The sequence below is a fragment of the Macaca nemestrina genome, chromosome 11, assembly GCF_043159975.1.
Source record: "Macaca nemestrina isolate mMacNem1 chromosome 11, mMacNem.hap1, whole genome shotgun sequence".
NCBI classification, from domain to species: Eukaryota; Metazoa; Chordata; class Mammalia; order Primates; family Cercopithecidae; genus Macaca; species Macaca nemestrina.
In genome coordinates this window covers 139,847,700-139,873,027 of record NC_092135.1, presented here as the reverse complement: position 1 = coordinate 139,873,027, position 25,328 = coordinate 139,847,700, and the positions used below count along the sequence as shown (strand labels likewise).

The window sequence follows — 25,328 nt, the reverse complement described above, 5'->3', positions numbered from 1 at the left end:
TTCCATCCTTCCATCCTGGGGTTAATCCATGAGATGTCCCTTCTTTTGGATGATTAAAGTATGTTCATCATACCATTGATACCTTTTCTCATTTTCAATGGGCCACTCCGTTGCCATCTGAGAAAGCTGATTCTGTTATTACACATCTCTTGGTTTGTTTCGCCATCATGGGCATTCCTCTTATACTTAAAACTAATAATGCCCCTGCCTATGTCTCTCATAAATTACAAGTTTTCTTACAGCAATACAATATTCAACATATCACCGGTATCCCGGGCAACAGTCAAGGTCAAGCCATCATTGAGCACGCAAATTTAACTTTAAAAACTCAACTACTAGGCTGGGCGTGGTGGCTCAAGCCTGTAATCCCAGCACTTTGGGAGGCCGAGACGGGCGGATCACGAGGTCAGGAGATCGAGACCATCCTGGCTAACATGGTGAAACCCCGTCTCTACTAAAAAATACAAAAAAACTAGCCGGGCAAGGTGGTGGGCACCTGTAGTCCCAGCTACTCGGGAGGCTGAGGCAGGAGAATGGCGTGAACCCGGGAGGCGGAGCTTGCAGTGAGCTGAGATCCGGCCACTGCACTCCAGCCTGGGCAACAGAACTAGACTCTGTCTCAAAAAAACAAAACAAAACAAAAAAACTCAACTACTAAAACAAAAAGGGGGAAATGAGCCCCCCAGAAACCAGATTTTGAAGGTTCTTTTTACCTTAATTTTTTTGAATCAATGGAGACAATTGCAAGATTCCGCTGCCGTAACCCATCTTTCCTCACCTCCCTCGGTGATAGTCCCCGCTGACAATTGAAAGGTTTGGTATCCTAATGAAGAAGGTAAGTATGTTCAAGGGCAAGTTCTAAAACAGGGACGGGGCTATGCTCTTGTCCTTACAGGGAGCGGACCTGAGTGGTTTCCTACAAGATGATTGAAACCCTGTTGAAAAGAAAACTGGATTCAGCAGCATTTCTTCCTTTGTTAGATGTGCCTCAGCGGGGGACTTATTTCTCTTAGTGAGGCTTTGTATGAATATTGGACTTATATTCCCTTTCCGCCCTTGTATCAGGGAGTCGCCTGGGGGGAGGCGGAAATTAAGGTTTTCACCAATGACACTTGGATGCCATCCCCCATATGGACAAGGACAATATAGAACGGGAAACAGCAATTATAATCAGCACATACCAATTTGGAGTGGAAGGGCTTCCAATATGTATGGGAAATAGTCTCATTGTCTCCGAAGATCGCATGAAGCTTGGGCTGTTCGTTATAATCATAGTCATGTGGCTGCTAAAACTGTTATTATTGTAACTAGAAGCTTTTAATATAATCATACTGTATATAGTAATGAAACTATTCCTAGTTCTTTACTTTTTTGTCCTATTCTAGAGGTTTCTCCTAATATTGAGGTGCTGGAGTGACAACAATGTCGGGGAACTAAACCCCGGATTTTATTAGAATACAATGGAATGTAAATAACTGATTGGAGTGTGCACGGTGATTTTCAAATAAAATTTAGTCACATACGTTTGAAATGGCACCGGGTAAATAAAAGTATTGCTGCTAACAATAATGAAACCTTGGTTTGGCGTGAAGGAGGCCTGAAGTACAGAGTCATCTTTGGAAGTTGTTAGCTGCAGGCGATGCCATTAGCAGTTTTGTGGGGAATATGTCCCTTAATCTTTCTAACCCAAATAACTCCTTTCATATTCAGTTATATCGGAATACCTCCTGATATATTATTGCTTGTGTCCGTAAGCCCTACCTATTATTAGCGGGGAATTTGACATGTGATAATAATATGGGAATTGTTAATTGTACAGATACGTGTACATTTTTGTCTTGCCTCAATCATTCCTGGTGGCACAACTTTACTGGGGATATTTATATCCTCAGGGCTCGTAAGGAAATTTGGCTACCTGTTAACCTTACGCGACCATGGGGGGCATCACCTCTTGAAACTTATACTTGGACTTCTCTCCAGCGAACCCGCTGTGCCCTTGGACTTATAATTGCCTCGGTGATGAGCCTTGTCGCCATCGTCTCCACTGCGGCCGTAGCAGGGCTCGCTCTTCATCAAAGCATACAAAATGCTGAATTTATGCAGCAATGGCACGAACAATCTCACCGGTTATGGCTTCAACAACGAAACATTGATTCTCAACTTGCTGAAAGATTGGACAACATGGAGCAAGCATTGACATGGCTTGGAGATCAGCTCACTGTCCTCAGTACTCGGATGACATTACAATGTGATTGGAACTCCACTCAATTTTGTGTAACGCCTGTGCCTTTTAATATCTCTCAGAATTGGACCGAAATCTGAAAATTATTAGTAGGCCATAAAAATATTAGTTTGGACATCCAAGAGCTCACTCAGAACATTTCCGAAGCATTTCGACAACAATTACATGTGTTGTCTGGAACCGTAACCCTGCAGAAGCTGGGTCAGTGCCTTGCTGCCTTTAACCCATGGACCCAGATGAAAACATGGATTTCTACAATCTCTGGAAGTATATTGCTTTGGGCACTTGGATTGGGTCTACTTCTTTTGGTGATTCGATGCTCCCTCCGTCGCCTCCAAAAACAAAAGAAAACACAGGAACAAATATGGGCTACCTTTTTAGGATTGAGGCAAAACAAAAACAAAAAGGGGGAAATGCAGGGGCCTTTGAAAACAGTATGCTGAGAATAGATAGGGCTCAAGGACAGTATCTCCAATTGAACTTTTAATGAACTCCCGTAGGCACCAAGAAGGCGGGCAGATAAGGAAGAGCATAGAAACAAGAAACTGAGTAGAAGGTTACATGTGGGAAAAGAAAGTTTGTTTTGCATTGCATTCTTTCTGCTGACGTGGGGTTTATGGGTATAAATAAAGTGAGGCAGAGGCTCTGAGCGCGGCCGCCATGTTCTCTGTGTGTCTTTGTCTTTTGTGTGTTCTTTCATTCTCCACCACCCCTGGCACGGACCCCAACACCAATCAAATGCACATGTCGTTTGTCAGAGCAGATGCCCACACCCCCATGGCAGAGCCCTAACCCCTGGGGTGGGGGGGCCGGCTGGTCGGAGGCCCCTCAGGTGCTTCGTGTAAGGGACAGCTCCACATGCCCAGGAACCCGCCTCCATCAGCATCGCGAGGCCCATGTGCTCCAGCGTGTGACCTGGTGCCATCAGGAGGGCTACGCCCACCAGACCCAAGGCCAGCGGGGCACAGTCAGGGCACCACCAGGGAGCCGCTAGGGAGCCACCGGGGAGCAGCCGGGAGCAGCCAGCAGCAGCCAGCAGGGCGCAAGCATCTTACCCTCTTCAGCCAACACTGCAGGCGGGTGGTCAGGCAAGCCCAGGGCCACCTGGAGGTAGGGGCAGGGGTAGCCTCAGAACAGAACAGACAAAGGATGGAGTTGGCTTCTGGGTCTCAGATCCCAGGTCCGGGGCAGCAGGAAGGAAGTCTCCTGCTCCAGGGCAGGCAATGGTCAACTGTGGGCTGGGGGCTGGCAGGAGGGGGGCCCCTACAGAACTCCTCCTGGCCAGTCCTTCACCAGTCCAGGGCCACCCACCTTTCCCTTGTCCACAGAGGGCCAAGGTCACAGCCCCCAGCCCTGTGCTTTGAAGTGGGCCCTGCTCCACAGTCTCTGCTTTCCGGAGTCAAGGCACAAACCCTCAACACCAGGAAGAACGGGTATCACCCCTTCCACCGGTGACGCTGAACATCCCTGGCCACTGTGCACCCCGTTCCCTCCGTTCCCTCCGTCCCCAGGGCCGTGAACCCGGAAGGTGGCTCCAGGTGCCACATGCTTTGCCAGAAACAAAGGGAGCACCACCTCGCTTCCTGGCCTCTGTTTTCACAGCCGCTGGCACAGGGCCTGTGGGGAGGGGGTGAGGCAGGAGCCGGAAGGCCGTCTGAGGACCTGCTGCTGGCACAGGGCCCTTGGGGAGGGGGTGAGGCAGGAGCCGGGAGGCCGTCTGAGGACCTACCCACAGCCCATCAGGACTCCAGCCCTGTCAGGCCGTGCCAGGGCACACCCAGGAGGTGCCTCTATGCCCGTCCGCCAGGTCGGGCTCTTCTAGAAATTTCACAGCAACTCTTGATCTCCCAGAAGCGCAGGCGGGGAGACAGGGCCCATGCTCCCTCAAGAGGTTCCCCCTCCGGGGGTGGGTACAGGAGGGCAGAGCCCTTGAATGTGGAGCTGCCAGGACCGTGACTCCCACCCACCTTCGTGGCCTCCTGGGTCCTGCCCTGGTCTGTCCTCCCCACACCCCTGAGGTCCAAGGGGCAGTGTCGGGGAGCATTGCCAAGGGCTTGCACCCGCCCTGGGTCTGACCGCTACCAAAGTGAGGAGGGGCCTGTCCTGGGGCCTCAGCCTGGGGGGAGACGGCTGCCACAGCTCCTTGCATGTAGGTCCAGGGAAAAGTGAGCAGGAGGGCTCAGGTCTGGGATGTTCCACCAGGAGGAACCCGGCCCAGGGCCTAGGTGTCAGGAGGGCTCTCCTAAGACAGCCCGGGGCCTCCCGGCCCCTCCACCTGCCCCCAACCCTCAACTCAGGCTCCTGGTCCACCTCAAGGCCCCCCAGCCCTCCCCGCCCTGGGCAGTGCCACATTCTAGCAGCTATTTGCTCTAGGCCTCCCTGACCAGCTCCTTTTTATTTTTCCTGAGAGATGGCGTCGCTCTGTCACCCAGGCTGGACTGCAGTGGTACAATCACCTGGGGTTCCCCGTAGCCTCGACCTCCTGAGCTCAGGCTTGTCCCTCCTCCCCTGTAAGAGCCTTCTGTAGCTGGAACTCTAGGTGCGTGCCACCACACCTGGCTATTTTTAATTTTTTGTGGAGACAGTCTCACCATGTGTGCCCAAGCTGTTCTCAAACTCCTGGGCTCAAGCAATCCTCCCACCTCGGCCTCTCGAAGTGCTGGGATTCCAGGCGTCAGCCACTGCTCCCGGCCCTGGACCAGCTCCTCGAGGCATTATTTTTCATTCCTCTGCGTTGCTTGGGTGGGTGTAGGGGTGGCCACACCTACCACACGGGCAGCCTCAGGGTCCCAGACAGTCAGCGACACCCCAAGGGACCCAGGCCGAGGGTAGAGGCCTTGGCAGGTCACAGGCGCTCAGAGGCAGCAGAACAGGGCCTAAACCCTGATGACTCAGGAAAGCAGCCAGCGCAAAGCCGCATAGCGAGGGGGCCAACGCGCCGGGCCAGGTGGGCAAAGCCCCGGTCACTGGTCAGTGACGTGCCTGCCATCTGGGTCCGGGCACGCTGCCCTGCACGCCTGCCACCTCTGCCTCCATGTGGGTGAGAGCACCTAGGTGCTGAGGCAAGAGACTGACGGCACAAACTGTTTCAGTATAATAAAGAAAATAGCTAGAATAAGAATAGTCATAATACAAATTAGATATAGAGATGATCATGGACAATTATCAATCATTATTATAAACATTATTAATCATTAGCTTTTAATATTACTCTTCGTTGCATTTCATGCTCCTCCCGCACTCCTGCTTCCTCTTTGAAGTTCGTAGTAGACGGCGGTAAAAGAAATAGTGAAAGTCTTAAAGTCTTTAATCTTTCTTGTAAGTGCAGAGAAGAAAACGCTGACGTATGCTGCCTTCTCTCTCTGCTTCAGCTACCGAAAAGGGAAGGGCCCCCATCCTGTAATCACATGACTGACTTCACCTTGTCAATCACTTAGAAGATTCACCCTCCTTACCCTGCCCCCTTGTCTTGGATGCAGTAAATATCAGCCAGCCCAGCCGTTCGGGGCCACTACCAGTCTCCACGTCTTGATGGTCGTGGTCCCCAGGGCCCAGCTGCTTTCTCTTTCTCTCTTTATCTTGTGTCTTTATTTATCACAATCTCTCATCTCCACACACGGGGAGAACACCCGCTAAGCCCTGTAGGGCTGGACCCGACACCTCTACACAGCCAGGGTCCTGACGGACGTCGTCAGGGACCTGCGGGGTCACAGGAGCCCCAAATCCCAAACCCTTCCTCTGGGGCCTGAGTCCACAACCGTCAGACACCCCTGGATCCCAACCACTTGCCCTTCTGCTTATAGGAAACTGGCTCCCCCAGGGGCCCTCCCAGGGGCCAGCCGTCCTGCGGGAGTGAAGGGACGGGCAGTGTCCTCCCCGACACTGCACTCTCCCTGGGGCTGAGACCACCAGGCCTGCAACTTCTCCCCTCTCCCCTGCTGTACACAGGCAGCTCTGGCCCTGCCTGGGGCCCCTCCCGCCACTCCCCGGCCCCCTGCTCAGCCTCAGCCCAGGGCCCTGGTTGTGTAACATCTTCTCACGTTGCAGCAGCTTAGAGGTCTTAATGTGACGATGGCCAGCTTCCAATCCAAACACAAAGGCCCCCCTCAGCACCTCCCCCGTCGCAACCACCCTGGCCGGAGCCGCTGCAGAAGGATGGGGTCAGAACCCGCCTTCCTCCCCACACACTTGGGCTCTGCACTGCTCCTTCCGTGTGGACGCAGGTCTTGTCAGAGCCTCCGGCTGGGAGGTCGGGCGGTGCAGAACTCTGCACACACCTGACCACAGACACGCATCACCGTCACGTGGCCGCTGGGGGAGCTGTCTCGGGGCACCAAGGCCGGTGGCCTCATGCAGATTCACCGAGCTCTCCCGCCTCAGTCACTCGGAGTCTGTTAACCTGCGGGTTGCGAGGCACACAGTCCGCCTGGATGTGACCGGGTCTTACCAGATTTTCCTGTCAGGTAGAGAAACACAACAGGTTCCCGGCATGCGAACACTCCTGGCCTCCCGGCCACCACGCGGTGTGGGTTTTCCCCACGGCAGACAGGCCGTTCCTCGGGGCAGCCAGGTGTCTCTGGCACCTGCTTTGCCTGGCTGTGCTGTATTTCACGTCATCTAAAGGCACAAAAGGAAAGCCTGAGGGGGTTCTAAGAAGCCCCTCCCCATTGCTGGATAAACTGGAGGTGAACATGGCAGGGCAGGGCAGCAGTGGAGATGGTGGGACCCAGCCACGGAGCTCCAGGAACAAGTGCCCATGGCTGGCGGCGGGGCTGGCACTGGCAGGACGTGCCCGGCACTGGTCTGCTCCAGCCCAATGGTCACCGGAGCCTCCTGGAGCCAGATCCCTGGGAAAGAGCAGCCACAGCCTCTTCCTCCCGCAACAGTCCTGGGACTGTGTCTGCTTCCCCAGTCCCCAGAGGCCCGGCGGCAGGCAGTGTGGACACAGAGGTCCTGCTCTCCCAGGGTCCAGAGGGCACTAGAGGGAGAAATTCCCCCTCCGCCCTCTGCAGGCCAGCCGGTGTCCCTTAGCAGGCCAGGCCAGGCCTCTGTACCATAGCCCGTGCTGAGCCCAGATCCTCACAGGAAGCCTGGGGCTCTGGGCTTTTCCCTGTCACCTGGCTGGCCTCTCCAACAACAGGAGTGAGCATTTAGACCATGGCCAGGGCAGAGGGGGCCCTTAAGAGGGCGATGGACCCCAGGTCTGAGAATCACAGGTCCCTACCCAGGGGTGGGATGTGGGGTTGTGCGGCCAGCATGGGCAGAAACTTGAAAGCCCCCAAGCCACCCCTGGGCCAGGAGCAGCCACCCAGGACAGGACGGCAGGTGCACAGCCAGGGTCAGAAGGTCAGCAAGTCACCCTGGCCTGCAGCCTACCCAGCAGGGACCACGTGCCCGGTAGCAGAGCTGGAGGAACAAGCGGAAAAACGGCCAGCCCCCAACCAGAGGTCAGAGGGAAGGGCAGGAGCTACTGGCTGACCTCGGGGCACACGGGCACATGTGGGGCTTTGTGTCAGGCACCCATGCAGCCTGAGTTCTGCTCTCTGCAACAGATACTGTAGGGCTGCCCATGGGTAACCCAGCCTGGGATGGCAGAAGAGTGGCCATAGCTCAGGGACAGAGCCGGGCCTTGGCCAGAGAGGCAGGACAGCCCCAGGTGCCCCCAGGCACAGCAGGGAGCAGCTCAGGCATTGGAACCCACTGGTTCTGCTGGGCCAGCGTGAGGGGCATGAAAGTGCCCCTCATTTGTGCCTTAAAAGCTGGGTCGGCTGGACACAGAGGCTCAGGCCTGTAATTCCGACACTTTGGGAGGCTGAGGTGGGAGGCTGCTGGAGGCCAGGAGTTCAAGACCAGCCTGGGCAACACAGGGAGACCTCATCTCTAAAAAAAAATTTAAAAATTATCTGGGCATGGCCAGGCGTGGTGGCTCACGCCTGGAATCCCAGCACTTTGGGAGGCCGAGGCAGGCAGATCATGAGGGCAGGAGATCGAGACCATCTGGCTAACGTGGTGAAACCCCATCTTTACTAAAAACACAAAAAATTTGCCGGGCGTGGTGGCAGGTGCCTGTAGTCCCAGCTACTTGTGAGGCTGAGGCAGAAGAATGGCGTAAACCCGGGAGGCGGAGCTTGCAGTGAGCCGAGATCACACTCTAGCCTGGGTGACAGAGTGAGATCCTGTCTCAAAAAAAAAAAAAAAAATCATGCTGGATGAAGGCCCCCACCCCACCCCCGAGAACCCCCACCAGGAGGATGTGGCTGGTCCACAGAGGCCCCAGCTGGGCAGGCGGGCTCTGCAGGGCGGTGAGTCAGAGGTACTTTTCCCCCTATGAGCAGGATCCGAGATCCTAGACGCCCACAGAGACAGGAGGGGCCCACGGATCCACCTTGGTCAGGTACAGCCACCGAGGGCCTCCAGGACCACCAAGGGTTACAAGGTGCCCGTTCCATGCCCAGGCCTGCCCTGTGAAGCCGGTGGGAGCTCAGCTGCCACCAGGACAGTGCATGGGGACAGGGGGCACAGTGACAGTCACAGTAGCGTCAGGCCCGGCCACACCATGGCCCAGGGGTCCGGGGGTTGCAAACGGGATGCACAGGCCCTTCATGACGGGCTTCGCAAGATGATTTCCAGTAACAGAAGCAAAGAGAAGGTTGTAACCAATTCAGATATTTACTGGACGTTCATGACAGAAAGAGATGTGCGTCCAGCTGCATCGCCCAGCCCATCCGCTACCCGGGGCGGCTGACGAGCAGAAACGCACCCTGCAGGGGCTCCTGTCCGCGCCGGGGCCCTCGCCCACAGCACCACGTTCTTCACAGAAGCAGAACCTGAGACTCAGAGCACAGCTCGCCCTGATAACTGTCTTCCCAGCCGGCAGCCTCTAGAAGACGGGGGCAATGACACGTTCCTGTCACTCAGGCCCAGACACAAGCCACAGTCACCCCTCCCGAGGGCGTCCACGGCCTGAGGGGCCTCGCTCCATTCAGCAGAGCCATAGCGCTCCGGTCATCTCGGCAACCCACGATCACGGCCCACGTGGTCCTGCCCACAGCCCCCCGCTGCCCACGCACTGCCCGGGGAACCAGCAGCAAATAGGCGGAAGAACCACCCAGTGCCAGCTCCCCGGGCTGCAGCAGGCAAGGTGGAGCCAGGGACCACCACCAGGCAAGTGAGACCCAGCCCCGCTTCCACCCTGGCCAGTCCAGGATGGCCGCAGAGGCCCCACCTCTCCCTGCAAAGGAGGGAGCCTGCCGCGTTCCCCGCTCTGCCAGATGCTCCTGCCCGAGGGCCTGCATCCAGCAGTTCCCCAGTGCGGGCTCCCAGTCCCTCCGACTAGGTGCCTGGTCCCCCGCCCACTGCCGGCTCATCACTCAGAGCCACTGCCTACGCTCCCGCCCGAGAGCCATCCGCTGACCCCCAGCGGGCCTTGGCAGCAGTGGGAGTGGCCGTCAGGCCTGGCTGGGCAGCGTCTTGTAGGGGTTGAGGATGCCCTTGGGGTCCAGCAGGGCCTTGAGCTGCTGCATGAGCTGCAGGGCCTCGGGTGGCTTGCTGTAGCCCAGCACATCCCTCTTCCTGAAGCCCACGCCGTGCTCTGCGCTGACACTGCCCTGCTGCCTGGCCGTCCACTCGTACACGTGGGGTTCCAGGGCGCCCAGGAGCGACGGGCTGAAGGCCTCCGCCGTCACATTGAGGTGCAGGTTACCATCTCCTGGAGGGACAAAGTACACGGGTAAGGCTGGGCGGGGCAGCCCCCAGGACCCCACTCCTCCCCCAACAGCCCCTCCCAAGATCCCCTCCCTAGCAACCCTCAGACCCCCGGCTGAGCCTCACCCTCATGTCACCCGCCCCGGACGTGCTGACCCCTCCTCTGGGGCTGCTGCTACCTTGGCTTCTCCCTGCTTCTTTCCCCAAGTTCTCCCCAATCTTCCTACACCCTCTGCCCAGGGCTCCCATCTCCCCAAGTTCTCCCCCCTCTTCCTATTCCCTCTGCCCAGGGCCCCCATCTCCCCAAGTTCTCCCCGATCTTCCTACTCCCCTCTGCCCAGGGCTCCCATCTCCCCAAGTTCTCCCCCCTCTTCCTACTCCCTCTGCCCCGGGCTCCCATCTCCCCACGTTCTCCCCCCTCTTCCTACTCCCTCTGCCCAGGGCTCCCATCTCCCCAAGTTCTCCCCAATCTTCCTACTCCCCTCTGTCCAGGGCTTCCATCTCCCCAAGTTCTCCCCCCTCTTCCTACTCCTTCTGCCCAGGGCTCCCACCTCCCCAAGTTCTCCCCCCTCTTCCTACACCCTCTGTCCAGGGCTCCCATCTCCCCAAGTTTTCCCCCCTCTTCCTATTCCCTCTGCCCAGGGCTCCCATCTCCCCAAGTTCTCCCCGATCTTCCTACTCCCCTCTGCCCAGGGCTCCCATCTCCCCAAGTTCTCCCCCCTCTTCCTACTCCTTCTGCCCAGGGCTCCCATCTCCCCAGGCGGAGAGTGACCACATAAGCAACTGCATGGCCTGCCTGCCACTGCCTCCCTCCTGACCTGGAAGAGCCCAGACAGTCTCCCAGTCTGTACCCCCAGCACCCGGTCAGATGGAGGGGTCCGCAGTGGCGCCCAGGGCTATCTGGATGCCCCCATCCCACGGACATCTCCCCTGGAGCTGCCTAGCCAGTGCCCGCTGCAGACAAAGCCCTGGCTCCCAGCCGCCTCCTCTCTGGTCCACTCACCCCACACTGAGCCCCCAGGGTGGTGGCTCTCCAAGCACACCCTGGTCCTGGCCCACCCCACGCACAACCTCCTCTTCTGACCTCAGAGGTCAACAAGGGGATGGCTCAGAGAAGAGGCTGGGGAGAGCCAAGGTCAGAGCCAAGTGAGGATCCCGCCCCACCTCCGGGCCAGCAGGAGAGGGAGCCAGAAACCAGCTCGAGGGCTGCCCAGACGAGACCAGTGGCGTTTAACGCAGAGCTGCACACTGAGGAGGAGCCCCAGAGGTAAACCGGGACGCGCCACCCCCAACTGTGCCATGCTGGGGTGAGGGCTGTTTTCCCACAAAGGCAACCGAGAAGCGACAGATCCAACAAAAGCTCCCCCGACTCAGGTCCTGCCTAAGAGCAGCCCAGGAATGACAAGGGCAAAGACCGTCCCTCCACCAGAACCGACAAAGGTAAAGGCAGCCTCAGGCCCAGCCGTCCTCTGCCACCTCCCTGCCTCCTCCAAGATGCCTCCCGGAGACTCGCAGTCCATGTCCTGTCATGTGACGTCCCTAAAACTTGACTGTTTGTTGAGGACGCCACATGGGCCTGAATTCACAGCCAGCTCTTTGAGAATCCCTCATTCCCTGGCCAATCCCAAGCAGACGTGAAACGCATGTCGATGAGCCTCCATATTTGTCCTATGAATCTGCCTGCAGCTGCAGGGTCCATCCCAGCTGGGAACTAGAAAGGGTAGATAGAAAAAGATTTCTCCACCCCTGCGAGAACAAACCCGAGGCAGGGAGTACAGCAGGGACCCCGCCCACAGTCCCCACCCCTCCCAGTCCCCACAGATGCCTGCTCAGGCCAGAGAGGGAGGGACTTGCCCAGGGAGGACTGGTTGTGAAAGAGAAAAACCACATCCACAGAAAATGTTCGTTTCGCTTTGTTTTTTTGAGACAGGGTCTCCCTCTGTCACCCAGGCCGGAGTGCAGTAGAGCGATCCTAGCTCACTGCTTCAACCTCCTGTGCTCAAGCAGTCCTCCTACCTCTGCCTCCTGAGTAGCTGGGACTGCAGGCATGTACCACCATGCCTGGCTAATTGTTTTTTTTGCAGAGATGGTGGGGTGTCTCACCATGTTGCCCAGGCTGGTCCTGAACTCCTGACCTCAAGCAGTCCTCCCACCTCAGCTTCCCAAAGTGCTGAGATTATAGGTATGAGCCACGTGCCTGGCGTCCAGAGTATGTGAATACAGTCACGCTTCATAACAATGTTTCACCCAACACCGGACCACAGAGATGATGTTGGTCCCATAACATTAAAATGGAGCTGAAAAATTGCCATCACCTTAATTATATCACCATGCTGTAGCACAATTACTTGTTTTTTTTGTTTTTTTTGTTTTTTTTTTTTTTAGACGGAGTTTCGCTCTTGTTGCCCAGGCTGGAGTGCAATGGTGCAATCTCGGTTCACTGAAACCTCTGTCTCCCAGGTCCAAGCAATTCTCCTGCCTCAGCCTCCTGGGAGCAGCTGGGATTACAGGTACCGGCCACCATGCCCGGCTCATTTTGTATTTTTAGTAGAGATGGGGTTTCTCCATGTTGAGGCTGGTCTCAAACTCCTGACCTCAGGTGATCCGCCTGCCTCAGTCTCCCAAAGTGCTGGGATTACATGCATGAGCCACCGCGCCTGGCCAATTACTTGTTAATATCCGTTTAGGGTAGCCTCAGTGTGCAGTGTTTATAAAGTCTAGAGTAGGGTCCGGTCATTTCCTAGGCCTTTGCAATCCCTCACCCCTCACCCACGGCTTCGCCAGAGCAACCTCCAGTCCCGCGAGACCCACTCGTGATGGGCACCCTACACGGGTGTGGCATTCTTACCTTTTATACCGTATTTTTATGGTCCCTTTTCTAGGATTAGCTTTTGTGTTCAGGCACATAGCACCGTTTCACAACTGCTTCCGGCATTACGTGGATGACGGCTGTGGTTTGTCACCTGGGGTAATGGCAACACCACACAGCCTTGGTGTGGAAGAGGCTGTCCCATCTGGGTGTGAGTGCCCTCCGTGATGCTAGTGCAAAACGAAACCACCTAATGACACATTTCTCAGGACGCATGCCCGTCATGAAGCAACACCCAACTGTATTCCCGACCAACGGCCAGCCTGTACCCGGGTCTGCAGCCGAAACGCACGCTGCCTCGGGTCCCAAACCCAGCTGAGAACGTGCCGATTAAAGAGGTTCCGGGGGGGCCCCAGGCCCTCACCCTCTCCACCCACTGCAGAAGCAAACCACCTCCCCTGCAGGCCTCAAATAATTCCTGCAGATAAAGACCTAACGAACATGAGCTCATGCCAACAACACACACACAAGAAGACAAACCGCCACGGGCAAGGTCAGAATCAGACCCACAAACACCTCAGACGCCGTCATCTCCAGACACAGAACACAAAGGTGTCATATGTAAAGAAATAAGGGACAAAAATATACAACCACAAAATCTGACCAAGCAGTTTTTAAATATCCACGCCAATCTTCTGGAGGTGAAACGCATCATGGCTGGCCTGTGGACCTGAACAGACAGGTCTGACGGCCGATCACACACAGCAGAGGACGCCAAGCCCGAGACACTGCAAATAGCATCCAAATGCGAGAGGCGGGACCCCGGCAGCGGCACACAAGAAACAAGGGGGCTTGGACTGAGTTCCAGGAAGAGAAGAGAGGGAGGGGAGAAACGGTGTTTGAAGAGGCTCTGGTGGCTGAGGAATTTCTAAAGCCAGCAAGACCCCAAAGCCCCACAAGTGCCAGGCAGGTAAACAACACTCACCCGGCCCAACCAGAGTGAAACTGCAGAACCCCAAAGGCGGCGGACGGAAGGAGCTGAAAGCAGCAAGAAGGAAAAAGCCAGCCGGGCGCGGCGGCTCACGCCTGCAATCCCAGCACTTTGGGAGACCGAGACGGGTGGATCACGAGGTCAGGAGTTGGAGACCAGCCTGGCCAATATGGCGAAACCCCATCTCTACTAAAAGTACAAAAATTAGCCGGGCGTGGTGGTGGGCACCTGTAATCCCAGCTGCTCAGGAGGCTGAGGCAGGAGAATCGCCTGAACCCGGGAGGCAGAGGTTGCAGTGAGCCGAAGTCGCACCACTGCACTCCAGCCTGGGTGACAGCGGGACTCCATCTCAAAAACAAAGAAAGAAAGAAAGAAAAAGCGGATCCCCTCCATTCCCCCGAAGGGAACTGCCCTGCACTGAGGCTGTCTCGGCAACAGCAGACATCGAAGAGAGGACAGAAGCTCCCCTCTGCCACTGGGAAGCGACTGTCAACCCAGAACCATTGAAATCCACTGAGGAAAAGACATTTTTATCAACTAAATCATTTCCAGACAAATAAACCTGTGCTGTTCCGTCACCTATTTTTCTATGCCAGGGAAAATTCTGGAGGCTGAGATTCAAGCAGAGACTGTGTGCAGACTGGCTACGCAGAATCAGGACAGTAACATGGTGACAGGGTGATGCGTGGCTGAACAAGGCAGGACCAGAATACATCCCCAAACAGCAGGCAGGTGCCCCTCAGTGTCCCTGGGGGCCTGGATACAGGACCCCTCGGATATCAAAATCCTCAGATGCTCAAGTCTCTGACAGGAAATGGCGTGGGATTTGCATATAAACTACACACATCCTCCTGTATCCTTTTTTTTGCTTGAGACGGAGTTTTGCTCTTTTGCCCAGGCTGGAGTGCAGTGGCACAACCTCGGCTCACTGCGACCTCTGCCTCCCAGGTTCAAGCGATTGTCCTGCCTCAGCCTCCCAAGCAGCTGGGATTACAGACACGTGCCACCAAACCTGGCTAATTTTTGTATTTTTAGTAGAGATGTGGTTTCATCATGTTGGCCAGGCTGGTCTCGAACTCCTGACCTCCGGTGATCCACCCACTTTGGCCTCCCATACTGCTGGGATTACAAACGTAAGCCACCGTGCCCAGCCCCTCCTGTATACTTTAAATCACCTCTAGATTACTTACGTTGCCTGGTACGATGGAAATGCTGTGTCTGTCACTGTTACACTGCATCATCTTTATTTTTTATTGTTGCATTTTTTTTACTGTTGTATTGTTATTTTTATGGTTGAATCTGATGTGAAGCCCGCAAATACAGGGGCTAACCATAGACCGGGGGGAAAACGACAGCCAAAGTGACGGGGCCCTAAAGTCCTCACGCTGCGCAGCCATCGGGGCCCCTAGAGAGGCAGAACCAGCAGGATGTGTGTGTACAGAGCGAGCGAGCAAGAGAGTGAGATTACACATATTTAGAGGAAGATACAGAGAAAGACGGAGCGACGCAGAGACACAGGTAGATGACAGACACTGATTTTAATGAACTGACTCATGGGACTGAGGGAGCTAAGTCTAAAATCTGAAGTCCAGGTCAGTAGGCTGGAGATCCCAGCCGGAGCTGGTGCTGCAGCTCGAGTCTCCATCTGGGTCAGAATCCCCTCTTCCTTTGTGCTTGTGGCCTTCAACTGACTGGGTAAGGCCCACTCACACTGTGGTGGGAGATCTCCTGTCCCCAACATCTACTGATTTAAATGTTAATCACACATAAAAAGTACCTTCACAGAAACATCCAGACTGGAGTCGGACCAAACGAGGGTACCAGGGCCCAGCCAAGCGGACACAGAGAATTCACCATCACACATTGTTTGGGAGGAAGGTAGTGACTCTGATTAACCTCAAACCCAGAGGGCTAGAAACGCCCGCTATGCTGCTAGGGCGACCACCAACAGTTGGTAAATGGCAAAAAGCTAAATGACAAAGAACATAAACCACAAGACCAAAAACCAGAGGAAAAAAACAGACAAGAAGTGAGAGACCAAGAGCAGGGTGAAGTAAACAAACCCAAACAACGCGCCGCAGGACCTGCTCAGGAGCCAAATGCTCTCATTCGAGACGGCAAACAAGTACGCGAAAAACCTGTCCGGGGGCGTCCACAAGAAACACGTCTAAATCATTACGGATAGAAAGGCTGAAAGTAACAGGAGGAAAAACAACACGTGAGGCAAACACTAAATAAAAGAAAGTTAGCACCACCGTGTAATAAACAAAGCAGACACCAAGGCAACGCGCAATGCTGGAGACAAAGCGTGAGTTCAGCGCGGTAAGAGATTCAGTTTCCCAGAACGAAGAGATGAACCTCATGTCCTGTGCCCCTAAGACCACGACTCCAGAACTGGCAAAGCTACAGGAGGAACGGATGAGTCTGTTGTCAGCGGATTCTAACACCTCCCTCAGGGAGTGGCAGGTCAGCAGGATGCAGAATGAGCACACGACGTACACGTTTTATCTGATGGATCTGTACAAACACTGATTCCACCAGCTGCAGAGAGCACAGCGTTTTCAAGCACTCCACGGTTACGAAAGCTGATCACAAGCTGGCCACGGATCCAGTTTCCAAAATCTTATCTGATAAGGGCCAAGTTTCCTGGGTATAATGCAGTAAAAAAGAAATCAATAATTTTAAAAATAACTAGAAAACTACCACGTTTGGAAATTAAGAAATACACTTCTGCATAACTCGTGGGTCAAAGAAGAAATGCTAATGCAAGCAGCGAATGATGCCAGGCACAGTACCTCACGCCTGTAATCTTTGGCTTTGAGAGGCCAAGGAGGCAACCTTGCTTGAGGCCCGGAGTTCAAGACCAGCCTGGCCACACAACTGGCTCTACATGACTCTGGATCTACAAATGTGTGTAGTGTAGATCAGATCTCACTGTGTTGCCCAGGCTGATCTAGAACTACTGGACTCCAGTGATCCTCCCACCTTGGCTTACCGGAGTATTGAGATTACAGGTGTGAGTCACCAAACTGGGCCTACAAAAAAATTTTTAGTTAGCCAGGGCTGCTGGCGTGTGTGAGGTGGCGGGCCTGCTTGATCCCAGAAGGTCGAGTCTGTGGTAAGGCACTGCACTCCAGCCTGGGTGACAGCGAGACCCTGTCCCCTCAAAAAAAAAAAAAGGGTGTGGGGGGCATCCCACAAATGCTAGATACAAAGAAAACAAAAGAATATTTGAACAACTTTATGCCAATATGGAAAAAAAAAAAACAGAAAAACCAATCTAGAAGAAAGGAAAACTAGAAAGTCCCATAGCTATTGAAGAAATTGAGCTATAATTTTAAAATACTCCCCCCAAAAAAACCTCCAGGCCCAAACAGCTCCACTGGCAAGTTCTGCATAATATTCATGTTATGATTTTGATACCAAAATCCAGCATGGACAGAAGAAAGGAACAGTGTGGAACAGAATCACCCACCAAGACTCCTGTCAAAATCCCACACCAAACATAAACTCATCTAGCACGATACAAAAAGGATGACGGCCACCTTGGGCCTACCCCAGAAACACAGACTCATCTGCCTCCAGAGGGATCAGTAGACAAGCACCTGTCACCATGGTAGATGCAGGAAAAGCATTTAAAAAATTCAACATTCATTCTTGCTTTTTTTTTTCTTCTGAGATGGAGTTTCACTCTTGTTGCCCAGGCTGGAGTGCAGTGGTGCGATCTCTGCTCACTGCAACCTCCGCCTCCTGGGTTCAAGTGATTCTCCTGCCTCAGCCTCCCGAGTAGCTGGGATTACAGGTGCCCACCACCATGCCCAGCTATTTTTAGTAGAGATGGAGTTTCACCATGTTGGCCAGGCTGGCCTCAAACTCCTGACCTTAGGTGATCCACCAGCCTCAGCCTCCTAAAGTGCTGGGATTACAGGCATAAGCTGCCACGCCTGGCCTAAACTACATTTAATATGTTGAATAAATAAAAGAAAAGATAGTGGAAGTAATCAAAAAGATAAACAGTATCAGAAGAGAATCAGGCGTAAGCCACTGTGCCTGGACTTTTTTTTTTTTTTGAGATGGAGTCTCGCTCTGTTACCCAGGCTGGAGGGCAGTGGCACGATCTCGGCTCACTGCAACCTCTGCCTCCTGGGTTCAAGCGATTCTCTTGCCTCAGCCTCCCAAGCAGCTGGGATTACAGGTGCCTGCCACCACGCCCAGTTAATTGTTTCTATTTTTAGTAGAGGCGGGGTTTCACCATGTTGGCCAGGCTGGTCTCGAACTCCTGACCTCAGGTGATCCACCCGGCTCAGCCTCCCAAAGTGCTGGGATTACAGGCGTGAGCCACCGCGCCCGGCCCATTCCTGCATTCACAAAGTAACAGGGGCTCATTCAATTTCTGACCAAGGTGATCTGCTTTATCTGTGGCCAAGAGAGGCTGAAGTTACCTGCAGAGCAGGAAACCTCCTGGCTCGAAGTCAGATTTTGAATTACTGGGGCTCCCGTACCTCTCTTCTCTGGATGACACACCCATCAAGCCCTTACCCCCTTACCATTCAGGAGTCCTGCCTTCCTATCACAGAAGATTACCATCCAGTCTATGACAAGTCCGCAGGCGGGGCAACTTTGGGTACGTTACTTAAATTCTCTGAACCTGTTCACACGTGTGTAAAAGGGAAGCAACACCACCAGTCCTAAAAGCTGCTGTGCAGAGAAGTTTCTCCACATCAAGTGCTCAGAATGATGCCTGGGATGGCACAGGCCCTTCATACATAATACATATTACTATCGTCACGCACAAAACCCTAGACCCTCCTGTAACCACAGAGGTGGCATCTGAATCCCATTTACTGGCAGGTGGATGGAGGCTTCAGGTCAGAGGCCCCAGTGCCACCAGGCCAGGGAAGAAGCCAGACTGAGCACCTGTCAGCCCCCAAAGCCACACTCCACACCCCCACCCTGCCCCCACACGCTCCACACCCCCAGCCCTGCCCCCACACGCTCCACACCCCCACCCTGCCCCCTCACGCTCCACACCCCCAGCCCTGCCCCCACACGCTCCACACCCCCAGCCCTGCCCCCACCCCACCCCCACCCCTGCCCTATAAGCTGGCCTTTTAGACGCCTCGCTCCAAGGCTCCCAAGAACTGATAGGAAAATGGCCGGGCATGCTTGCTCACTCCTGTAATCCCAGCACTTTGGGAGGCTGAGGAGGGTAGATCACCAGAGGTCAGGAGTTTGAGACCAGCCTGGCCAATATGGCAAAACCCTGTCTCTACTAAAAATACAACAATTAGCCAGGCCTGGTGGTGGACGCCTGTAGTCCCAGCTACTTGGGAGGCTGGGGCAGGAGAACTGCTTGAACCCGGGAGGTGGAAGTTGCAGTGAGCCAAGATTGCACCACTGCACTCCAGTCAGGGTGACAAGAGCGAAACTCTATCTCAAAAAAAAAAAAAAGAACTGATAGGATTGAAACATTTTCTTCCTATGAATTAACAGCTTGCATGTTAAAGCATGATTTTTCTGCAAAAAAAAAAAAAGATGATCTGAATGTGGTTTTGAAATCCTCCCATCTGAAGGGGTGGCAGCAGCTGGGGGCTGCGAATCAAGCACAGCAAAGGCCTTGGGGCCGGGCCCTGTGAGAGGAGTCCCCTGAAACCCGCGTCCTGGACTCAGGTTAAGGCTGATGCCCTACAACCGTGCATCCCAGTGAAGATCCCGTAATGTTCTGGCAAGCTCAGCCATGCGTTCTGCCATCAAAAGTGCACAATGGCAGTCTTTTCCAAAATACTCAAAATGAGTGTGACAATGATTAGGATTTTCCCTTCCCTGTTAGACACCGTGGTCCTGCCAGTGTCTACCGGAGATATGCTAAGCCAGAGACCATGGTCAATCTTCCTGCCTTGCAGCCTGGCGGGACGACGGTGACCATGGCGCCCACCACCCAGCACACGTAGGACCGTGGCCCCAGGGCGCCGCTCACCCAGGTGGCCGTAGCCCACCACGTGCTTGGCATGTGGGCCAAGGCGGGCACGCACGTCAGTCACGATGTCGTAGAGTCGCTCCACGGGGAGGGAGAGGTCGTACTTGTACACGTAGCCGTCTCGGCTCAGCGCCTCTGCGATCCTTTCCCTCAGGGCCCACAGCATCTAGAGGATGAGACGAGATGAGACAAGGGCTGGCTATGGGAACAGCACCCGCGGACGGGGGGCACACCACACAGGGTTAGGGCAGTGGCAAGTTCTGTATCTTCACCAGGTGTGGCTCCGACCCTGGAATCGACCCAGGACAGTGAATGCCCCAGACCAGGTGTGGCTCCGACCCCGGACAGCAAATGCCCCAGACCAGGTGTGGCTCTGACCCCAGACAGCAAATGCCCCAGACCAGGTGTGGCTCCGACCCTGGATGGCGAATGCCCCAGACCAGGTGTGGCTCTGATCCCGGAATCGATCCGGGACGGTGAATGTTCCAGGCTCCACGACAGCACCGAGTACCCTGGGACTCCGGCAATCAGGCGGGCAGTGATGATGGAAGGGGGAGGCGCACACCCTGCAGCCTCAGGTCAGGTCACGGCACAGAGTAGCAAGGGCCAGGGAAGGCCCTGAGGACAAAGATAGGCCCTGGACACTCCCTGAACCAGAGAAGGGCAGGGTAGGGAAGGGGGCACAAAGAGCCACCCAGGCAGACGGGAAGACAGCAGGGCCCAGGCAGCTCAAGGGGCATGTCGGGGCAGAAGGGAGGGACACGGCGGGCGGGCCATGGGGAGGGAAGGACATGGTGGGTGGGTCGTGGGGGAGGGAAGGACATGGTGGGCGGGCCATGGGGAGGGAAGGACATGGTGGGCGGATCGTGGGGGAGGAGGGACACGACGGGCGGATCGTGGGGGAGGGAAGGACATGGTGGGCGGGTCGTGGGGGAGGAGGGACACGGCTGTCAGGCCAAGAGGGAGGAAGGATTCTGAAGAGGAACAGACAGTGTTGGCGGCTGAAGCGGAACCTGGGGCCAAATCCTGGGGCTCAGATCAACTGGCCTGTGGTTTGCTGGGCTTTCACTTGCTTCCAGCTTTCATTGTGGAGATCTGCACCACAAGAAGACAGAGCCATCCTCCCTGGGCTGCAGGACCACCTCTCCCCTGCAGGGTCCCACCCAGGGCTCAAGCCCAGCACCTGCCCCTCCAGAGACCCCATCATTTCAGGAAATTCTAAGAGAAAGACTTGGCTGGGCGCAGTGGCTCACACCTGTAATCCCAGAGCTTTGGGAGGCTGAGGCAGAAGGATGACTTGAGCCCAGGAGTTTGAGACCAGCCTGAGCCACACATGGAGACCCCGTCTCTTAAAAACAATAAAAATCGGCCAGGCCTGGTGGCTCACGCCTGTAATCCCAGCACTTTGGGAGGCCGAGGCGGGCAGATCACGAGGTCAGGATATCGAGACCATCCTGGTTAACACGGTGAAACCCCATCTCTACTAAAATTACAAAAAATTAGCCAGGCGTGGTGGCGGGCGTCTGTAGTCCCAGCTACTCCAGAGGCTTTGGCGGGAGAATGTCATGAACCTGGGAGGCGGAGCTTGCAGTGAGCCGAGATTGCGCCACTGCACTCTAGCCTGGGCGACAGAGCGAGACTCTGTCTTAAAAAAAATAAATAAAAATAAAAAGCAAATAAATAAAAATCAGCTGGTTTGGTGGTGGGCACCTGTAGAATCAGCTACTCAGGAGGCTCAGGCGGGAGGATCGCTTGAGCCCAGGAGGTCGAGGCTGCAGTGAGCTGCAACTGTGTCACTGCACTCCAGCCTGGGTGAGAGTGAGACTCTGTCTCAAAAAAAGAAAAAAGACTCTGTTTTTTTGACATAACCACAAAGCCACACTCACTTAAAAAAATAACAACTCCTCACCACCACTGGGAATCTAGCCAGTGTCCAAAATTCCCCCATTTCCCCACCACCAATTTTTTATTGTTTTGAAGTCTCACCATGTTGCCCAGGCTGGTCTCAAACTCCTGGGCTCAAGCGATCCTCCTGCCTCTGTTGGGAGCAAGCCCCCCAAAAACTGGCCATAAACAAAATCTCTGCAGCAATGTAACACGTCCATAAAGGCCATAAGGCCTAAGCTGGAAGGTTGTGGGTTTACGGGAATGAGGGCAAGAACACCTGGCCCGCCCAGGGCGGAAAACCACTTGAAGGCATTCTTAAGCCACAAACAAAAGCCTGAGCGATCTGTGTCTTAAGGGCGTGTTCCTGCTGCAATTAATTCGGCCCATCCCTTCATTTCCCTTAAGGGATACTTTTAATGAATTTAATATCTATAGAAACAATGCTAAGGACTGGTTTGCTGTTAATAAATATGTGGGTAAATCTCTGTCAGCTCTGAAGGATGTGAGACCGGATTCCCCACTTCACACCTCTACGTTTCTGAGTGTGTGTCTTTAACTCCTCTAACGCCACGGGGTTCAGGTCTCCCGACCGAGCTGGCCTTGGCCTCCCAAAGCTCTGAGATTACAGGCATGAGCCACCAGCCGGTCCCTCTCATAACTTTTTAGAGCTAGTTTGGTGAGATCAGCACCTTGGGTCACGACATGCCCTGAGCAACCACCGCACCTTCTACGGACCCTTCGTCACAGCGGCACGGGCACGGCTGCAAGGCCGGCTTGCTGGGCACCTTGCTGCCTGCCGGGCCTTCTCATCTCATCAGACCAGCCGCCCCGTGTGTCCCTGTGGCCACAAGATGGGGTCTCCCCTTGCCTGCTCAGGCCTCAGTCACTTGGCTCCATGCCCACCATCTCTGGAAGGTTCTAGAACATGGCAGGCACACGCCCCCTCAGGGCCTTGGTGCTCCTGCTCCAGACTTTCTGCTCCCCACACCAAGTCTTTGCCGAAATGACCCCTCAGGGTCATCTTTCCAGCCCTCCTGGCACTCCCAGGCACACCCCATGACCCTGCCTGGCCCGGCCCTCCTCCCCGGCGCTTCCTGGCTCTGAGGGGCCATGGGCTGAGCTTGTTCCTTCTGCTGTGTGAGTTTCAGGGGTCAAGGCTTCTCCCGCCCTGGTCACTGCTGTCACCCAGCAGGAACACGGCACAGGAGGCATCTCCCTAACAGGTTTGCTGAGTGACACGTGACGGGTGGACAGGCATTGCCAATGAGACCCGCCGTGGTCACTACTCAGAAGAGCCCGGGGCATCTGGCATGACCAGTGTGGCTTCCACTCAGGTGGGCTGAGGCTACAGCGGGGCCTTGGCAGGGCTGAGAGTCCCCCGTTAAACACAGGACCCCTGCAGCAGCGGCTGGACCTGCGTAAGCCCCATTTTCTCAACATGTCCAAAAACCCAGGGCTCCCAGAAGGAAAGACAACAAAGTGGAAAGCAGAGAAGAATGGCTCAGGACCTGCCCACAGCCTCGCCAACGCCGGACAACAGCAGAGAAAAGCCTCAGGGCAGCTGCGCACAAGCGCGTGTCCGGGTCAACCTGCCAAGCCGCACACCTAAGAAAGGGTGGTTTTGCTCTCTGCAAAACACAAAGGCCAGATTACCCACCTGTGGAGCATGAGCCGGAATGAGGTACTGACAGACACGCAAAGTCTCTCCCAAACCTGTCCCAGGAAGCTTCTGGAGGTGACTTTGTGAACACAGGACCAGCCCCGCCCGGCCCTGTCCTGGTCATGAACCCGGCTCTGGGCATTAATGTTCAAGGCACAAGTCTAGGACTGGACCAGGCTGTGGAGGGGCTGGGGGCGTCGGGGACAGCCCGCCTGGGGGTGGTGTGGGGGATGATGTGCAGAGGCTGGGGGCGTGGGGGGCAGCCTGCCCTGGGGGTGGCATGGGAGCTGGTAGGGAGGTTGGAGGTGTCGAGGGCAGCCCTCCTTTGTGGGGGTCGTGGGGGCTGATGTGTGGAGGCCAGGGTGTCAGGGTAGCCCTCCTGGGGATGGTGGGGGCGCTGCATGACTGCCACCCCGGCAAAGCAGCCAGGAGGGCACCTCCCACTGCCCAGACCCTGGTGACGGTGACCAAGGGTGCCCACTGCCCAGACCCTGGTGATGGTGACCGAGGGCACCTCCCACTGCCCAGACCCTGGTGATGGTGACCAAGGGCACCTCCCACTGCCCAGACCCTGGTGACGGTGACCGAGGGCACCTCCCACTGCCCAGACCCTGGTGACGGTGACCGAGGGTGCCCACTGCCCAGACCCTGGTGATGGTCACCGAGGGCGCCTCCCACTGCCCAGGCCCCAGTGAAGGTAACTGAGGGCTCCTCCCACCCAGGCCCTGGTAACGGTGACCGAGGGCTACCATTATCCAAGCCCCGGTGACAGTGACCAAGGGCTCCCACTGCCCAGGCCCCAGTAGTGGAGACCGAGGGCTCCTCCCCTGCCCAGGCCCTGGTGACGGTGACCCAGGGCTCCCACTACCCCAGGCCCCAGTGACAATGACCGACGGCTCCCACAGCCCAGGCCCCGGTGATGGTGACCAAGGGCTGCTCCCACTGCCCAGGCCACAGTGACGGTGACCAAGGGCTCTCAGTGCCCCAGGCCTTGCCCCTCCTTCCTTTGGTGTCCAAAAGCACAAATAATCTGGTAACACAGTCAAGGCCCCTTCCTCCAGAAAACTGCCCACCCTAGGACTCCCGGGGTCCGGGCTAAGCCTCCACAGCCCCAGGGGTTCCTCCTGCCTCCACTCATTCCACACAACTCTAGGTAGAGCTGCCGCTGACTGGCCGCTGAACCACAGGCTGCGGGGGACTGGCAATGGCGCAGTCCCCATGCTCATCCCACAGCATGGGGCTGGGGAGGGACACGGTAGGGAAGAAGTAGTTTTTAAATATTAATGAAAATGGCCTAGACACCAGGAATACGTTTTCCATCCAAAGAGGCTACTCTCTTAAAGCCATGAAACCGAGTCACATTTCAGCCATACCCCACACTGTTTAGGCTGCACCAATGACCCTTCCAGGCATCCCGAGACAAGGCTGGACTTGACGGACAGAGAGGGGACCTGCGAGCAGAACATGGGGCACCTTGACTTTAGTCTGGTCGGTGGCCATGGTCCCGTCGGTCACCAGGCCGGAGCCCAGTGCGTGCTCCAGGAAGCTGCCCAGCTTCTCAGCATCATGGCCTGCGTTGGAGCCTGAAGTCTCGATGAGGACGTAAAACGGACTCTCTAGAAGTAAGCAAGGAAGGCAGAGTGAGCAGAGGCTCCGGCTTCCAGGGCAAAAATCAGGGCTGCTTAGGCGGAATGGCTGTGATAGCAACCACTGATCTTTCGAGGCCAAGAAGGACCCAGGCAGCCTGCGGAGCACACAGCTGTCCGCTTGAGCTGACTTTCAGGAGGTTTAAAAAGTTGTCTTTGGCCAGGCACGGTGGTTCATACCTGTAATCCCAGCACTTTGGGAGGCTGAGGTGGGTGGATCACCTGAGATCACGAGTTCGAGACCAGCCTGGTCAACATGGCAAAACCCCGTCTAAATTAGCCAAGTGTGGTGGCAGGTGCCTGTAATCCCAGCTACTCAGGAGGCTAAGGCAGGAGAAACGTTTGAACCCAGGAGGTGGAGGCTGCAGTGAGCCGAGACCATGACGTTGCCCTCCAGCCTGGGCCACAGTGA

At 55.6% G+C, this 25,328-nt stretch overlaps 1 protein-coding gene and 1 pseudogene across 8 annotated transcripts in view; both read right to left on the bottom strand.

Moving 5' to 3' along the window:
- Positions 1–8,887: 8,887 nt before the first annotated feature.
- Positions 8,888–25,328, bottom strand: part of LOC105473753 (D-2-hydroxyglutarate dehydrogenase) — a 32,482-nt gene continuing 16,041 nt past the window's right edge. For 5 of the 8 annotated variants that reach the window (XM_011727713.3, XM_024790377.2, XM_024790376.2 and 2 more), the window contains 3 exons: positions 24,744–24,886; positions 19,724–19,889; positions 8,888–9,950 (listed from right to left, as the gene is read on the bottom strand). In XM_011727713.3, the coding sequence (XP_011726015.1) occupies positions 9,691–9,950; positions 19,724–19,889; positions 24,744–24,886 (569 nt within the window). In that variant the 3' untranslated portion in view covers positions 8,888–9,690. Of the gene's footprint in view, positions 9,951–19,723; positions 19,890–20,640; positions 20,819–22,894; positions 23,239–24,643; positions 24,887–25,328 lie in introns of those variants that run through there. The other 3 variants (XM_011727716.3, XM_024790378.2, XM_011727715.2) reach the window with 3 other exon arrangements.
- On the bottom strand, positions 19,874–20,577 carry LOC139357279 (uncharacterized; annotated as a pseudogene).